Here is a 16,043-nt window from a genome sequence, read left to right as displayed (position 1 = left end):
AAAAAGTGTCTTAGAGATAACAGATGTAGATTTTCATTCATCTTGGATGCTTTTACTTTGTTATAATGTCACATGGACGTATTCAATGGTGTATCTGGAGACTTCAAGCAACAACACATTTTGACTGTACCGCAACACTTAACATGGTTGGAACCGAGCGCATTGCTGATCAGAAACAGTATGAAGTTGTTCAGCATACTAGATGGATTTAGGGAATTCATTTCCTAGTAATATATATCAGTTGTGGATTGACTGACTTACAGTTACAATATGAACAGCTTTTCCAAGGTCAATTTCATAGCGTATTGCAAAGACCCAGACCAATTCCTGTCCTATTTGCTACTGTAAAAAGATTGAACAAATGTTCTACAGCATATTTTTTGATGTCTCATAACTCAAATGCCTACATGAAACAGTACTGTTATGTGGGTGAACACTCTCATCAGATGCCGATACATCAGATGGACTGATGTGGACACTTCACAACTGCAATTCGGATTGGAGTAACATTATTTTTGCTAACATAATGCATTTATAAATAGTAGTCGCTTCATACTTTTCGGATTTGAAACTCTGTACATCAAATTTCCTAAAGAAGTACAATGCACTTATAATAAAAATGCAAAAAAATGACCTTTGAGGGTTTCTGAATGCTGTTAAGTACAAGAAGTTTTGAACATTCTAAGAGCACTGGCAGGGAATGTGTACCTTATAAGTCTTGTATTTTCAAAATTATCACTTTGATTCACACTAACAGCAAGCTTTTTTTTGAAGTTTTTATATGAATTCTATATTAATAATCAAATGGAAATGTTAATTAACAAAATACTGAATCATAATTGGTTGGTTGGTTTGTGGGATTAAAGGGACCAGACTACTATGGTCACCGGTCCCTTGTTCCATAAAAACTAAAACCACCCGAAGAGAATAAAAAACGAACAACAGGAAAGACAGCAGATGAAACAGGACATGAAATACTCTGACAGAGACCAGACAAAACAAATTAAAACACACAGTGTGACGGTAGTTGGCCGACCGTAGAAAAAAAGAGGAAAAGCCAACCACCAAGAATACTTTAAAAACTAAGTTTAAAATCAGAGGCTAAAAGCCAGAATCAACACTAAAAAACTCAGATTAAAGGATAAAAACCCCCTGCCCGAATAAAACACAAAACCAAGTCCACCATGGCAGAGTCATCTGATAAAAGAGCAGAGAGCGTGTCAGGCATTGCAAAAGTCTGCCTGAGCACGGTTAAAAGGGCGCACTCCGACAGAATATGGACCACCGTCAAGGACGCCCCACAACGACAAAGAGGGGGATCCTCACGACACAGTAAATAACTGTGCGTGAGTCGGGTGTGGCCAATGCGGAGCCGACAAAGGACGACTGAGTCCCTGCGGTTGGCTCGCATGGATGACCGCCACACAGTCGTCGTGTCCTTGACAGCACGGAGTTTGTTAGGGGTGTTCAGACCGCGCCATTCAGCATCCCAAAACGAGAGAACTTTGCGGCGTAAGACTGCCCGCAAATCAGCCGCCAGGAGGCCAATCTCCAGAGATGGCGCACTGGTGGCCTCTTTCGCCAGACGGTCAACAGTTTCATTGCCAGGTATACCAACATGGCCTGGGATCCAAACAAAGACCACAGACCTGCCGCTACAGGCGAGAGTATGCAGCGACTCCTGGATAGCCATCACCAGACGAGAACGAAGGAAATACTGGTCGAGAGCTCGTAAACCGCTCAGGGAATCGCTACAGATAACAAAGGACTCACCTGAGCAGGAGCGGATATACTCTAGGGCACGAAAGATGGCGACCAGCTCAGCAGTGTAAACACTGCAGCCAGCCGGCAACGAACGTTGTTCAGAATGGTCCCCGAGAGTTAGTGCATAACCGACTAGACCAGCAACCATCGAACCGTCGGTGTAGACAACGCCAGAGCCCTGATACGTGGCCAGGATGGAATAAAAGCGGCGTCGGAAGGCCACCGGAGGGACTGAGTCCTTCGGGCCATGTGCCAAGTTGAGCCGAAGGCAAGGGCGAGGCATACACCACGGGGGTGTACGCAGAGGGGCCCAGAAAGGAGGTGGAACAGGGAAACACCCAAGCCAGGAAAGAAGCTGTTTGACACGTACGGTGATCAGACAACCCAACGGGCCGACGTTCTGGCAGATGAACGACTGACTGCGGGAAGAGGACACGATAATTTGGATGCCCGGGCAAGCTAAAAACATGGGCAGCATAAGCAGCCAGTAATTGTTGGCGTCGTAACCGCAGTGGAGGGACACCTGCCTCCACAAGTATGCTGTCCACAGGGCTGGTTCGGAAGGCACCAGTGGCAAGGCGTATCCTGCTGTGGAGGATTGGGTCCAGCACCCGCAACGCAGATGGGGATGCTGAGCCATAAGCCAGACTCCCGTAGTCCAGACAGGACTGGATTAACGCCTGGTAAAGCTGTAGGAGAGTAGATCGGTTGGCGCCCCACCTGTTGTGGCTCAGGCATCACATAGCATTTAGATGCCGCCAACATGCCTGTTTAAGCTGCCGAATATGAGGCACCCAAGTCAACCGGGCATCAAAAACCATCCCCAAAAACCTATGTGACTCCACCACTTTAAGAAACTCGCCATCAAGATAAAGCCGCGGCTCCGGGTGAACAGTGCGTCACCGGCAGAAATGCATAACGCAGGTCTTGGCTGCGGAAAACTGAAAACCTTGCGCTACAGCCCAAGACTGCGCCTTGCGGATTGCGCCCTGTAGCTGACGTTCAGCAGCTGCAATGCCAATAGAGCTGTAGTAAAGGCAGAAGTCGTCAGCATACAGGGAAGCGGAGACAGTATTTCCCACGGCCGCAGCAAGCCCGTTAATAGCTATTAAAAACAGACACACACTGAGAACAGAACCCTGTGGCACACCGTTCTCCTGGACTTGGGAGGAACTATATGAGGCTGCGACGTGCATGCAGAAGGTACGATACGACAGAAAATTGCAGATATAGATCGGCAGAGGGCCCCGAAGACCCCATCCATGAAGCAAAGAAAGAATGTGATGACGCCATGTCGTATCATACACCTTCCGCATGTCGAAAAAGACAGCAACCAGATGCTGACGGCAGGCAAAGGCAGTACGGATGGCCGACTCCAGGCTCACCAGATTGTCGGCGGCAGAGCGGCCTTTACGGAACCCACCCTGAGACGGAGCCAGAAGGCCTCGAGACTCCAGTACCCAATTCAAGCGCCAGCTCACCATTCGTTCAAGCAACTTGCAAAAAACATTGGTGAGGCTAATGGGACGTAGTTGTCTACCTCCAAAGGGTTCTTCCCTGGTTTCAAAATGGGGACAGCAAGACTTTCCCGCCATTGCGACGAAAACTCACCCTCGACCCAAATGCGGTTGTAAAGATCGAGGAGGTGTCGCTGGCAGTCCACTGAAAGGTGTTTCAGCATCTGAGAGTGGATGCTATCTGGCCCAGGAGCGGTATCAGGACAAGCGGCGAGGGCACTTCGAAATTCCCACTCACTGAATGGAACATTGTACAATTCAGGATGGTGAGTGCGAAAAGAAAGACTCCGACGTTCTATCTGCTCCTTAATGGAGTGGAAGCCCAAGGGGTAGTTGGCAGAACCGGAATTCATAGCAAAGTGCTCTGCCAAGCGGTTTGCAATGACGTTTGAGTCAGTACAAACTGTTCCATTCAGTGAGAGCGCAGGGATACTGACAGGGGTCCGATAGCCATAGAGGCGGCGAATCTTGGCCCAGACCTGCGATGGAGTGACATGGAGGCCCATGGTGGACACATACCGCTCCCAGCACTCCTGCTTGCGTTGGCGGATAATGCAGCGGGCTCGCGCACGCAGCCGTTTGAAGGTGATAAGGAGGTCGATTGAGAGATGTCGCTTGTGACGCTGGAGCACCCGCCGGCGAGCTTTAATCGCTTCAGCGATCTTAGGCGACCACCAAGACACAGTCCGCCGCCGATGGGACCCAGAAGAACGGGGAATGGCAGATTCGGCGGCAGTAACGATGCTGGTGGTGACCGATTGAACCACTGCATCAATGGCATCGTTAGAGAGAGGCTCAATAGCGACAGTGGAGGAGAACAAGTCCCAGTCAGCCTGATTCATAGCCCATCTGCTAGGGTGCCCAGAAGACTGACGCTGTGGCAGTGACAGAAAGATCGGAAAGTGGTCACTACCACACAGGTCGTCATGCACTCTCAATTGGACAGACAGTAAGAGGCTAGAGCTACAGATGGAAAGGTCAATGGCGGAGTATGTGCCATGCGCCACACTGAAGTGTGTGAAGGCACCATCATTTAAGATCGAGAGATCGAGCTGCGCCAATAAATGCTCAACGATGGCGCCTCGACCTGTTGCCACTGACCCACCCCACAGATGGTTATGGGCGTTAAAGTCGCCCAGTAACAGGAAAGGTGGAGGCAATTGAGCTATCAGAGCAGCCAGGACATGCTGCGTGACATCACCATCCGGTCAAAGGTAAAGACTGCAGACGGTAACAGCCTGTGGCGTCCACACCCGAACAGCGACAGCCTCTAAAGGTGTGTGGAGAGGTACAGACTCGCTGTGAAGGAGTTCAGGACATAGATGCAGACGCCACTAGACACCCTTTCATAAGCTGCCCGGTTCTTATAATAACCCCGATAGCCACGGAGGGCGGGGGTTCCCATTGCCGGAAACCAAGTTTCCTGCAGAGCAATGCAGAGGAAAGGGTGAAGGCTGACAAGTTGGCGGAGCTCAGCTAGATGGTGGAAGAAACCACTGCAGTTCCACTGGAGGATGGTGTTGTCCATGGCTGAGAAAGGCTTGATGGGACTGGGAAGAGAGATTACGCCGCTGGGTCACCCGCTACCTCCGATTTAGCACCTGTGATAGTGCTTTCCATGGCGTCTGATGGACCGGCGAGATCGAGGTCCTCAGCGGACGCCAGAATCTCCACCGCATCCTCAGACGCAGAGCTGGAAGGTTGCAGTGGGATGGCTGCCAACGCGAGTTCCTTGGGCTGAGAGCTCTTTTTGGGTTTCTCACGCCGTTCCTTGGGTCGCACCGGCTGGGAGGGCTTCACCGATTCAGTCTCTGGGATGGAGGAGGATCGTGAAGCCCTACGACCAGCTGATTCCGGGCACTTACGCCATTGTCGGTCGTCAGGCTTCTCGCTGGCGGAAACCTGGGAAGGGAGGGACCCCTTGCGAGCGTGAGAAGCCGAAGAAGTTGGACACTTCTCCGGCTTAGAAGTGGGGACAGACGTCCCCGATGGGTGGGATGGTGTTGCTCCTGAGGTAGGTGGCGCAGGAGCAACCCGGTGGGTAGAGCCACCCACTGGCGAGGGGGCAGGAGGAGTTTTACTACTCGTCGATCCGGCCACAATTGGAGAAACAGACGGGGCTAGCACAGGTGTTGTAGCAGCAGCGTAGGAAGATGTCATTCTTACAGGATGGAGACGGTCGTATTTCCTCTTGGCCTCAGTATAGGTTAGTCGGTCCAGGGTCTTGTATTCCATGATTTTATGCTCTTTCTGGAAAATTTGGTAGTCTGGCGAGCAAGGTGAATGGTGCTCTCCGCAGTTGACACAGATGGGAGGCGGGGCACATGGAGTATTGGGATGTGATGGGCGTCCGCAATCTCGACATGTGAGGCTGGAAGTGCAGCGAGAAGACATATGGCCGAACTTCCAGCACTTAAAGCACCGCATCAGGGGAGGGATATAGGGCTTAATGTCACATCGGTAGACCATCACCTTGACACTTTCCGGTAATGTATCTCCTTCGAAGGCCAAGATGAAGGCACCGGTAGCTATCTGATTTTCCTTCAGACCCCGATGAACACGCCGGACGAAATGTACACCTCGGCGCTCTAAATTGCGCGCAGCTCTTCATCAGACTGCAAAAGAAGATCCCTATGGTAAATAACTCCCTAGACCATATTTAAACTCTTATGGGGTGTGATCGTAACGGCAACATCCCCAACTTGTCACAAGTGAGTAACTGTTGTGACTGGGCAGAGGATGCCGTTTGTATCAGGACTGACCCAGAGCGCATTTTTGACAAGCCCTCCATCTCCCCAAACTTGTCCTCTAAATGCTCGACGAAGAACTGAGGCTTTGTGGAGAGAAAAGACTCCCTATCAACCCTCGTACAAACTAAGAAGCGGAGCGAATAACTGCTACTGCCATCCTGAGACTTACGTTCCTCCCACGGTGTGGCCAGGGAGGGGAACGTTTTCGGATCGTACTTCTGAGCATTAAACTGAGCCCGAGAACGCTTAGAGACTGCTGACGGCTGGCCACCAGCGAGAGACGATGTACCACGCTTCATTGCTGGTCATCCGCCCTGATGCCACCTACTCCGACCAAGGGCCCTCCCCACGGGCGCCACCCAGCCACGGCAAGAGCCACCTGGCAGGATGGCCGTTGCCGGGAGTCCCGATACCCCAGGAGGATAGGCATCTACTCCTTGGCACACGTGAGGAGTTAACGGCGCAGGCATCAGTAGAGCGATCCCTGTGTTGTCAGGGGGCTACAACCAACAGGGTACATGGTGGCCCCACCACAACGGACTGGCTACCGTGCTGTATGTTAGGTAACATGTGGTCCATGGTCGCTGTCGGTGCAGAAAGAGGCACTGCACAGTGCAAGGTGTTATCTGCACGCAGAAAAAGAGTCATGCCCAAGAGATGGAGAGCGGACAGGACTGCAGTTCAACGGTGTATAAGCTGGCGAAAGGTCTGATCGCAAGATGGACACAATGCACCAAGTAAGGCGCCCTTCCCCAATCGGCTTGCTCTTCGGAAAATTTTGAGAGATAGAGGTCAAACCCAACAGGGGACCATCATATAAGGCTGAAAAGTTTGAGACTCCTTTTAGTCGCCTCTTACGACAGGCAGGAATATCGCGGGCCTATTCCAACCCCCGAATCCGCAGGGGGCTGAATCATAATTTGTTAACAAAAAAACATCTTTTCATTTTTAACCCCATAACTTTTTGTTTCCAAATTATGCTCCAAAAATATTTTTTTAATTAATGAAAAAATTCTATAATGAATGAAATCACATACAGACAAATAAAGACAGCTTTTAAAGCTCAAAATAATGAGTTACAAGGTTCTGAAGATCACCAATAATAAAATCCTGCTGGGCTTTGATGAAAATATCCTAAAACTTGAAGCACAGTGGAGTTATTTATCTCGTACCACTGGCAAGCACTGGTCACTCAGCTGATCAACTGTCATCACTTTCAGTCTCTAATGAAGTACAATCACAGTCTTCTTCTCTTTCTGAGCTGCTAAATTTAATGTCAAACTCAGGATCACTATAGCCATCCTTATTTGAAAGTACTGCCTAAACAACAATACAGGGGAGAGAGAGCCTGGACAGCCTGCATTTTGCTGTCACATATCCAAAGCTGCACACAATAAAGATGATGTCTAGGGGCAACCACCTCAACCCAAAAGTGTCAGCCAGGTTACAAATGTGGTAACAGATGCTCTCCAGCAGCCAGACACTTAATTATCAGATGGATATAAGCAAGTTTTTTTTATTTTTCTGAAGATCTTTCCTTAAGTTGTCTAAGTAAACTTGGGATTTTAACTTCCTGTCAAAATGAGGTAGCTTGAGTTAAAGGGTTAATTGTTAATCTTATGAAAATGACATGTGAAATGCCTTATTTTCTATTTGATGTTTCACATTTTTGTACCAAATTTTAATTTGCTGTGACTCTTCAAATTTTCATGCAAATAGTAACTAAAAATAAAATTGTGGTATTTTTATTAAAAATTATGATTCAATATTTGTTGTATGACCTCTCCATTTGATAATAAATATGGAAATAAAGTAAAAAATTATTACTGGTAAGAATGGAAACAGCAACTGTGTGATTACAAGACTCGTATATAAAGACTGGAGAAATTCATATTTTGTGGTAAATGTGAATTCTGCCTCAAAATTAAGATGCTACTTCACAGTGAATTGTATCCAAATGAACTATTTTATCAGAGATAGTTTGAAATAGCTTTTTTTGCATATAAATATAAAAAATGTAAATAGTTTTCAGTTACTGGTATTGTACACCATCCAGCAAAGTACAGTTTCAGAAGGTAATGTGTGTAAGAACCTGTTTGCAAAACAAAATGTGTATGAATGCTTCAATATATCAATGCACTCAATGATCTGATGCCATGCCAACTGTGGATGGTTGAATGGTCTATTCAGGACACACACCGTGTAATGCAATGCATTAGAACTCAGCCGTGGGATCTAGCATTTTACAACAAAGAGATGCTTACATTTGTTTGTTAGCTCAAGCTCAAAAGATTGTATAATGTGGACAATTTTAACATAGCAAATTAGGTGGCGGATGTTTTGAACTCTGGTCACATTGAATACCACTAGAGGTCGGTCCTGAACTACGTCATTAACAATTCTCTGCTAATCCCAACAAGCAATTGTGCGCTAGCCGTCCCCGAATGGCTTGTGCTGTGAATTGCTCTTTTTTTTTTCTTATTTTGAGATAAGCGAAGTGACTGATCATGCTATGATCATTCTTGAAAGCTTAAATAGTGGCAAACGAAGAAAACAAAGACCATTTCGGAACAAAAAGGCGTTGAACTTTTTGCAAAACCAAACAATCCAGTCAAAAAGTTTGCAATCACCACTTCTTCTAATAGTAATCAGATTCATAGAACTATAAATTTCATAGAACTACGGCTCTGTCCGTCTTTACTCATGTAGCATAGCAATCTTTTCATCTACATCATTTACACAAAAAAAGCTAATTTCCCTAAAAATACAAGCAAATTTTGCCGAAAATAGATGCCATTTTCTCCGGCTTGCACATTATGACTTTCAGCTACTGGTGGCTCTGTTAAAATGCTACGAATTTTTTGTGATTAATAGTGTTTGGAAATTTTCAAATCTTCAAAGCTGCTGATATTTTTGTATTCTGAGACATGCATAATACTGCTTTAGGAAACTGAAGTCTGGGTACTGACCTTCAAATTCTATAAATATGAAGAAAATCAAAGATGGGCAATCCATAAGGTGCCTTCCTTAACGACAACCGAGACAACAACCAGGGCAGATTCACTGTCCACCCAGGCATTCACATCATCCAACTGTTAGTACTAATATGAGAGAATTAAATATACGGCAGGTCATGCATGACCTACAGAGGAACAGAGAAGTAACAAAGTTGAGGAGTAGCCTCTATTGTAAACAAGTAAATTAAAAACAATGTAAGTTTAACAGTAAAACTTGACAAAAACTGACAAATGATTCTTCAATTGCAAATTCGGGTGTGATGGAAAAAAATGATTGGAGGTCACACGTTAGCAAAAGCTGCCAAGAAGAATACCACATTTGTCTAACACATTCTTCCAGATGAAAACAAATAAAAATCAAATTTGGCAAGGACCTAATGAATTCAAAATGAAACTGACTGCAATTTATAATATAGAAATTTCGAAGACTGAAAAGGTCCTCAACACTTGATTCACAAGTGATCATAAATTTGCAAGAAACATAGTAAAAACTGATGCAAAGCTAGAAAGAAACAACATCAGGCAGAAGGCCAGATACCTAGATTATGAGCAATTGAGTAAGAATGGGGAGGCATTCCAGATGAAAATCAGCAACAAGTTCCACATCATAAGAAGTCACAGCTACACACTGTAGATAAAATGAGCAGTTAGTTAACAAATGAAATAATATAACCATGAACGATGTTACAGGTACGAAAAATAAAACAGAAAGCAAGAATTTCAACCAAATGATGAAACAGACATAACAAAATACACTGAATTAAACAAAACTATTGATAAAAGCATTCAAAGATGATGAGAGAAGCTAATGAAAATGTGGAACAATAAACAACTGAAAACAATAAAAGAATGATGAAAAACATAAATAAATACATAAATAAGGTGAAATGGTGACTCGCGTTGGTTAGACAATACATTTCACGGGGGGAGGGGGGCAGGGGGGGGGGGGGGTTGTGGTCAGGTGCATGTAGCTTTCTCACACTGAGAATCCTGTGTTCAAACTTATACATGTAGACAGTCCACCTGTCACAGATATTGAGATTCCTGACGATTTTTGCCTGTTATCGACATTGCTCCTGGCACAATATCGGTCCTGGGAATTCCAAGACTTTCGATAATTTTAATTCTGAAGTTGGATAACAAATGACACAAGACATATTTTTTTTGTGTGACATAATCACAAATTAACAATTTTCCGATTTTTTCTCTCTTTATTTATATAATGAAAGGTTGTTGCCTAACAAATTTCAGAACTCTAGGTCAATGGGAATTATCATGTAGATTTTGATTAATGAGTATCAGAGTATCAAAATATGTGACATAGCTTTAAAAATGGTAACAATTTGCACACTGGGTGAATACTGTAATGGTTAAGATACTGACTTCATATGCAAAAGGAAGTGGGTTTGAATGCTGTCAGGTGCTTTGGTTTTTTATTTTTATTTTTAAATCTTTATTGAAATGATTCTGATCATTATTTTTATTCAGTTAATTGATTTACATATTATTTTTCTATTCATTTATCACATCACACTTGCTCTCATTTTTCTTCCTATCAGTCTTTTTCCTCATCGAATTCCAGTTCATGTGATCTTCATTTTTGGTATATGTTAACTTCGATTTAATTGCTTCCATTTTATCATCTTACGTTTTTGTCCGCGTTATTGCATTCATTATTTCTATTTCCCATTTTGCTTGAATTTTGTTTTACTTTTAATCCTTGCTTTTGTTCAAATCATCATCCATGTTATTTTGTCCATAGTACAATAAGAACAACTGCCATCCAAAACAACTCATAACAATAAACTACATTGTTGACCCCATTGCACAGTCAATATAAATAGATTATTTCATCTTTTGTTTTCTAACCGATAGATTAGCATTTTCAAAAGTTTAAATGTTATTACAGATAAATAAAAATAACTAAATTCACACACAGAAAGATTCAGAGTGGAAGAAGAAGAATAGGATGAAAAGTAAGAGCAACACTGACTTTGAGCCTGGGATCACAAACTCGTCCATTCGCTGGAGTTGTCAGAAAAAAAATTAAAACCAAGTGAAAACATAACACAAAATTGATTTTGACTCTCCTGTACCATTGCCTAGGAGTAGAACATTCAAAGGTATTCAAAGTGGTGACCCTGGACATCAATACATTGGTTCACTCATTGAATGAAAGAATTATTTACTGCTTCCAGGATTGCTTGCTGAAGAGAATTACAAGCAAGCACAATACATTCCTGCACATCCCCTGAAGTTATTGGAATATCGCAATAGACAACATCTTTAATGCATCCCCAAAAAAAGTCCAGAGGATTTAAACCAGGAGACCTAGCAAGCCAAGTAACTGTTCCTCCTCAACCAATTCATCTGCCAGGATACTTTCGGTTCAGAACACGATGTGCACATAGGGCATTATATGCTGGACATCCATCTTGTTGATACCACATAAGCATTCTGGTTCATAGTGGCACTTCATCCAGAAGAGGAGGAAGAATTCGTCTGAGGAAGTTAGCATAGGATCTGCAGTTTAGACTACTATTGATGAAATAACGGCCAATAATTGCAGTACCAAGCATCCCACATCAGACATTAACTCTCCATTGACGCTGATGTTCCATCTGTCTAAGCCATCGCGGGTTGTCACTGGACCAATAATACATGTTCCTTATATTTACCTGTCCTTTGTTTGAGAAGGAACATTCCTCGGTAAATAGAAGATTGGAGAAGAAGTTCAGGTTGGCAAGGATCTGCTGCTGTGCCCACTGACAGAACCGTAAACAATTCTGGAAATTATCCCCATGCAATTCTTTATGTAGGTGTACATGGTATGGATGAAACCAGCGACATGTAAGAATACAATGCACACTGGTTTTAGGAATGCCAATCTCGTGTTCAAGCTGTCGTGAGCTCACATATGGATTAATAGCAATGGAAGCGAAAACAGTAACTTCAACAGCTTCGTCTCCGTGAGAGCTACGACAACTGCGTTGTCGTGGGTTGAAACTTCCTGTTTCCTGAAGCGCCACAACAAGACAAGAAAACATACGTCGAGAAGGTGGGTTCTTGTCAGCATATCGCTCTCTATACAGTTCCGCTGCCTGTGTAGCATTTCACCTACCTCCAACAACAACAACAATAAAAGAAACGTTATGTCGATGCAGTTTGTAGGATGGACAGCCTTTACTGTATGCCTACTCTAAACAACAGTATTTAAAAGGACTAAACTACTGTACATAAGGAAACAGTATTGCAATTACTGTTATGCTAACTTACATTCCCCATACATGAGTAGCATTTCCACCTTCTCTTCATTGGTGTACATTCTACTCACACAACTGATGATGATTGACGGAACGACAGGAGTGCATTCTACTTATGTTTATATTTGTCCTCTGTCAATGTCAGCACGTGGATGTGTTCCATTGCTCCAAGTACCTACGAGCCGGAAGGATCAACGTCAATGTTGTGTTATGTCTTTAGGAGAGGAAATGAATTACCGAATAAAAAATTCAGGGTGTAATTTAAAAAAGTCATACCGCTGTTCATATTTTTGTAAAAAACAAAGCTACAATGAAGGCAATCATTCTGACTGATGTCCCCCTGACAGCTAAAGAACATTTGCTAGAATCATTCTGCAATTTGCATCTGGACAAACAGTTATTTAGGATGGTCAAGATGAATTGGACGGACACACACACACACACACACACACACACACACACACACACACACACACACAGGGTGAGTCACCTAATGTTACCGCTGGATATATTTCGTAAACCACATCAAATACTGACGAATCGATTCCACAGACCGAATGTGAGGAGAGGGTCTAGTGTGGTTAATACAAACCATAAAAAAATGCACGGAAGTATGTTTTTTAACACAAACCTACGTTTTTTTTAATGTAACCCCTTTAGTTTTGTTAGCACATCTGAACATATAAACAAATACGTAATCTGTGCTGTTTGTTGCATTGTAAAATGTTAATTACATCCGGAGATATTGTAACCGAACGTTGACGCTTGAAACCTCCGACGTTCAGTTGCGTGTTGTAACAAACACGGGCCACGGTCGGCGAGCAGCATCTGCAGGGACATGTTTACGATGATGACCGTGTTTACAAGTGTGGCTGTAGTGCACTGTTGTGGTTTGGTCTAGTTGTCGCAGTGTCCGCATGTAGCGCTTGCTGCTATTGTTATTCTGCATTTGTCTCCGCAGACCAACTGTAGTACACCGTGTTACCAGACGTCTGTCATAGTGTAGTGTTGTAGGAACTGTGACCATGGTGTATTCGAACTCTGAAAAGGAGGACATGATACTCATCTATGGCGAGTGTCGATGAAACGCAGCTGAAGCCTGCAGGGTGTATGCAGAATGGTACCCGGACAGAGAGCATACAACATGCCGCACATTGCAAAACATGTGCCGCCAACTGTATGCAACAGGTATGGTCACAGCAAGCAAACGGGTCCGTAACAGGCCTATCACAGGAGACGCAGGAACAGTTGGTGTGTTAGCCGCTGTTGCCACGAACCCATACATGAGTACACAGGACATTGAGGGAGCCGGTGGACTGAGTCAAAGCAGTGTCAATGGGCATTAACAGAGGATGTGTTGCAGTTCTGTTTACCGATGAAGCGGGTTTCACAAGCCACGGGGCAGTGAATCTACTGAACATGCATTACTGGTCCGTGGACAATCCTCGCTGGCTCAGACAGGTAGAGCGACAGCTACCGTGGACTGTAAATATATGGTGCGGAATCATTGGCGACCACCTCATTGGTCCTCATTTCATTGCAGGGGCCCAAACAGCTGTAACATAGATTGCGTTTCTACAGAATGATCTGCCAACGTTGCTCAAAAATGTCCCACTGGAAACGCGTCGACGTATGTGGTATCAGCATGATGGTGCACCTGCACATTCCACAATTAACACTGGGCTGACCCTTGACAGGATGTTCAACGGGCGTTTCATAGGACGTGGAGGACGCATAAATTGGCCAGCCCCTTCTCGTGATCTTATACCTCTGGACTTCTTTCTGCGGGGTACGTTAAAGGAGAATGTGTATCGTGATATGCCTACAACCCCAGAGGATATGAAACAATGTATTGTGGCAGCCTGCGGTGACATTACTTGATATACTGTGGCGTGTACGACATTAATTACGCCACAGATTGCAATTGTGTGCAGCAAATGATGGCTACCACATTGAACATCTATTGGCCTGACATGTCGGGACACACTCTATTCCACTCCACAATTGAAAACGGAAACCACGTGTGTACGTGTACCTCACCCCAAATGGTATTGTACATGTGTGTGTCAGTGAAAAAGACCAATAAAAAGGTGTTAGCATGTGGATGTAATTTGCTGTTCCAGTCTGTTTTGTACCTAAGGCCATCACCGTTCCCTTTGGATCGCTACGTAATTCGGTGCTCTCCGATACACACGATCAAACAGCAGAGGAGTGGTACTCAAGCGTCAACTTTAGGTTACAATACCTCCGGATGTAATTAACATTTTACAATGCAACAAACGGTACAGATTACGTGCATTTTTTAACGGTTTGTATTAACTAATTACACTAGCCTCACTCCTCACGCTCAGTCTGTGGAATCGATTCATCAGTATTTGATGTGGTTTACGAAATATATCCAGCGGTAATGTTAGGTGACTCACCCTGTATATAGGGAAACATTCCACGTGGGAAAAATATATCTAAAAACAAAGATGATGTGACTTACCAAACGAAAGTGTTGGTATGTTGATAGACACGCAAATAAACACAAACACACACACAAAATTCAAGCTTTTGCAACCCACGGTTGCATCACCAGGAAAGAGGGAAGGAGAGGGAAAGACGAAAGGATGTGGGTTTTAAGGGAGAGGGTAATGAGTCATTCCAATCCCAGGAGCGGAATTTTTCGTTTGTGTTTGTGTGTCTATCAACATGCCAACGCTTTCGTTTGGTAAGTTACATCATCTTTGTTTATATTGCTCTATTGGAACTGACTTTTCAGTAACCCATCAGACACGTATCTGCATAGCACTCATGAACTACAATGATACCATTTTGATTTGTTGGTGTAGGAGGCAGTTCAGAGGAAGACTCTTCAATGATGGGCATCTTGCCCTTTAAAAAAATGTTCAACATTTGTCACTATACTCATTGATCCTGCAAAGCCTGGAACATAAGCAGCAAGGCTTGTAAGAGCAGAATGCTCACTCCCTCTACATTCTTCTCATGCTGTGCATATGTGATTATGTTTTGCCTAATTTTCCAGTTGCATGCCACTTACATTGGACATAAGGTACAGAAAAATAAACCTGAGACATAGATGATACAAACATCATTCAAATGAACTAATAAGTTCTTAATAAATTAAATATTTAAAAGCTTAATAAATTTCATTCATTTAAGGACCTTGTCAAGATGTTGGTTGTAGCAAGCCCGAAGTCACCAATCTTGACATGGTCATTGCAGTCAAGAAAAATATTTACAGGCTTGAGGTCTCTATGAATCATACCCTGCTGGTGGATGTGTGCCAAGCCATCAACCATCTCTCGAAAAAGTCTCCAAATTCGATCTTGATCTTCATATAATCCACTGTCTATGGCAGTCCTGTGACAAAAATCAAAAGAATGACTACTTCAAAAGAATGACTTATTTTGCAATGATAGGAAAATGCACACCATTCAAATTTTCAATGAAGACAAATCATCAGAAGATGAGGTGAATGTGGTGACCAGCAGATCTGTCAATAGAACAGGAGGAAAACATCTTAGTTATCAGAAAAGTTCTTTGTCAGAGTCTCTCCCTCTCTCTAAAACACACACACACACACACAGAGTATTCTCTCTCTCTCTCTGTGTGTGTGTGTGTGTGTGTGTGTGTGTGTGTGTGTGTGAGAGAGAGAGAGAGAGAGAGAGAGAGAGAGAGAGAGAGAGAGAGAGAGAGAGAGAGAGAGAGAGAGAGAGAGAGGGGGGT

The 16,043-nt window shown here is 44.0% G+C and overlaps 1 protein-coding gene across 1 annotated transcript in view; it reads right to left on the bottom strand.

Moving 5' to 3' along the window:
• The window catches only part of LOC126352433 (eIF-2-alpha kinase GCN2), a 284,800-nt gene that overhangs the window by 88,678 nt on the left and 180,079 nt on the right, over positions 1-16,043 (bottom strand). The window contains exon 16 of the mRNA XM_050002687.1: positions 15,480-15,677. Coding sequence (XP_049858644.1) covers positions 15,480-15,677 — 198 coding nt within the window. The remainder of the gene's footprint in view (positions 1-15,479; positions 15,678-16,043) is intronic.

Source organism: Schistocerca gregaria, chromosome 1 (genome assembly GCF_023897955.1).
Source record: "Schistocerca gregaria isolate iqSchGreg1 chromosome 1, iqSchGreg1.2, whole genome shotgun sequence".
NCBI lineage: Eukaryota > Metazoa > Arthropoda > Insecta > Orthoptera > Acrididae > Schistocerca > Schistocerca gregaria.
This window is presented reverse-complemented; position numbering and strand designations above follow the sequence as displayed.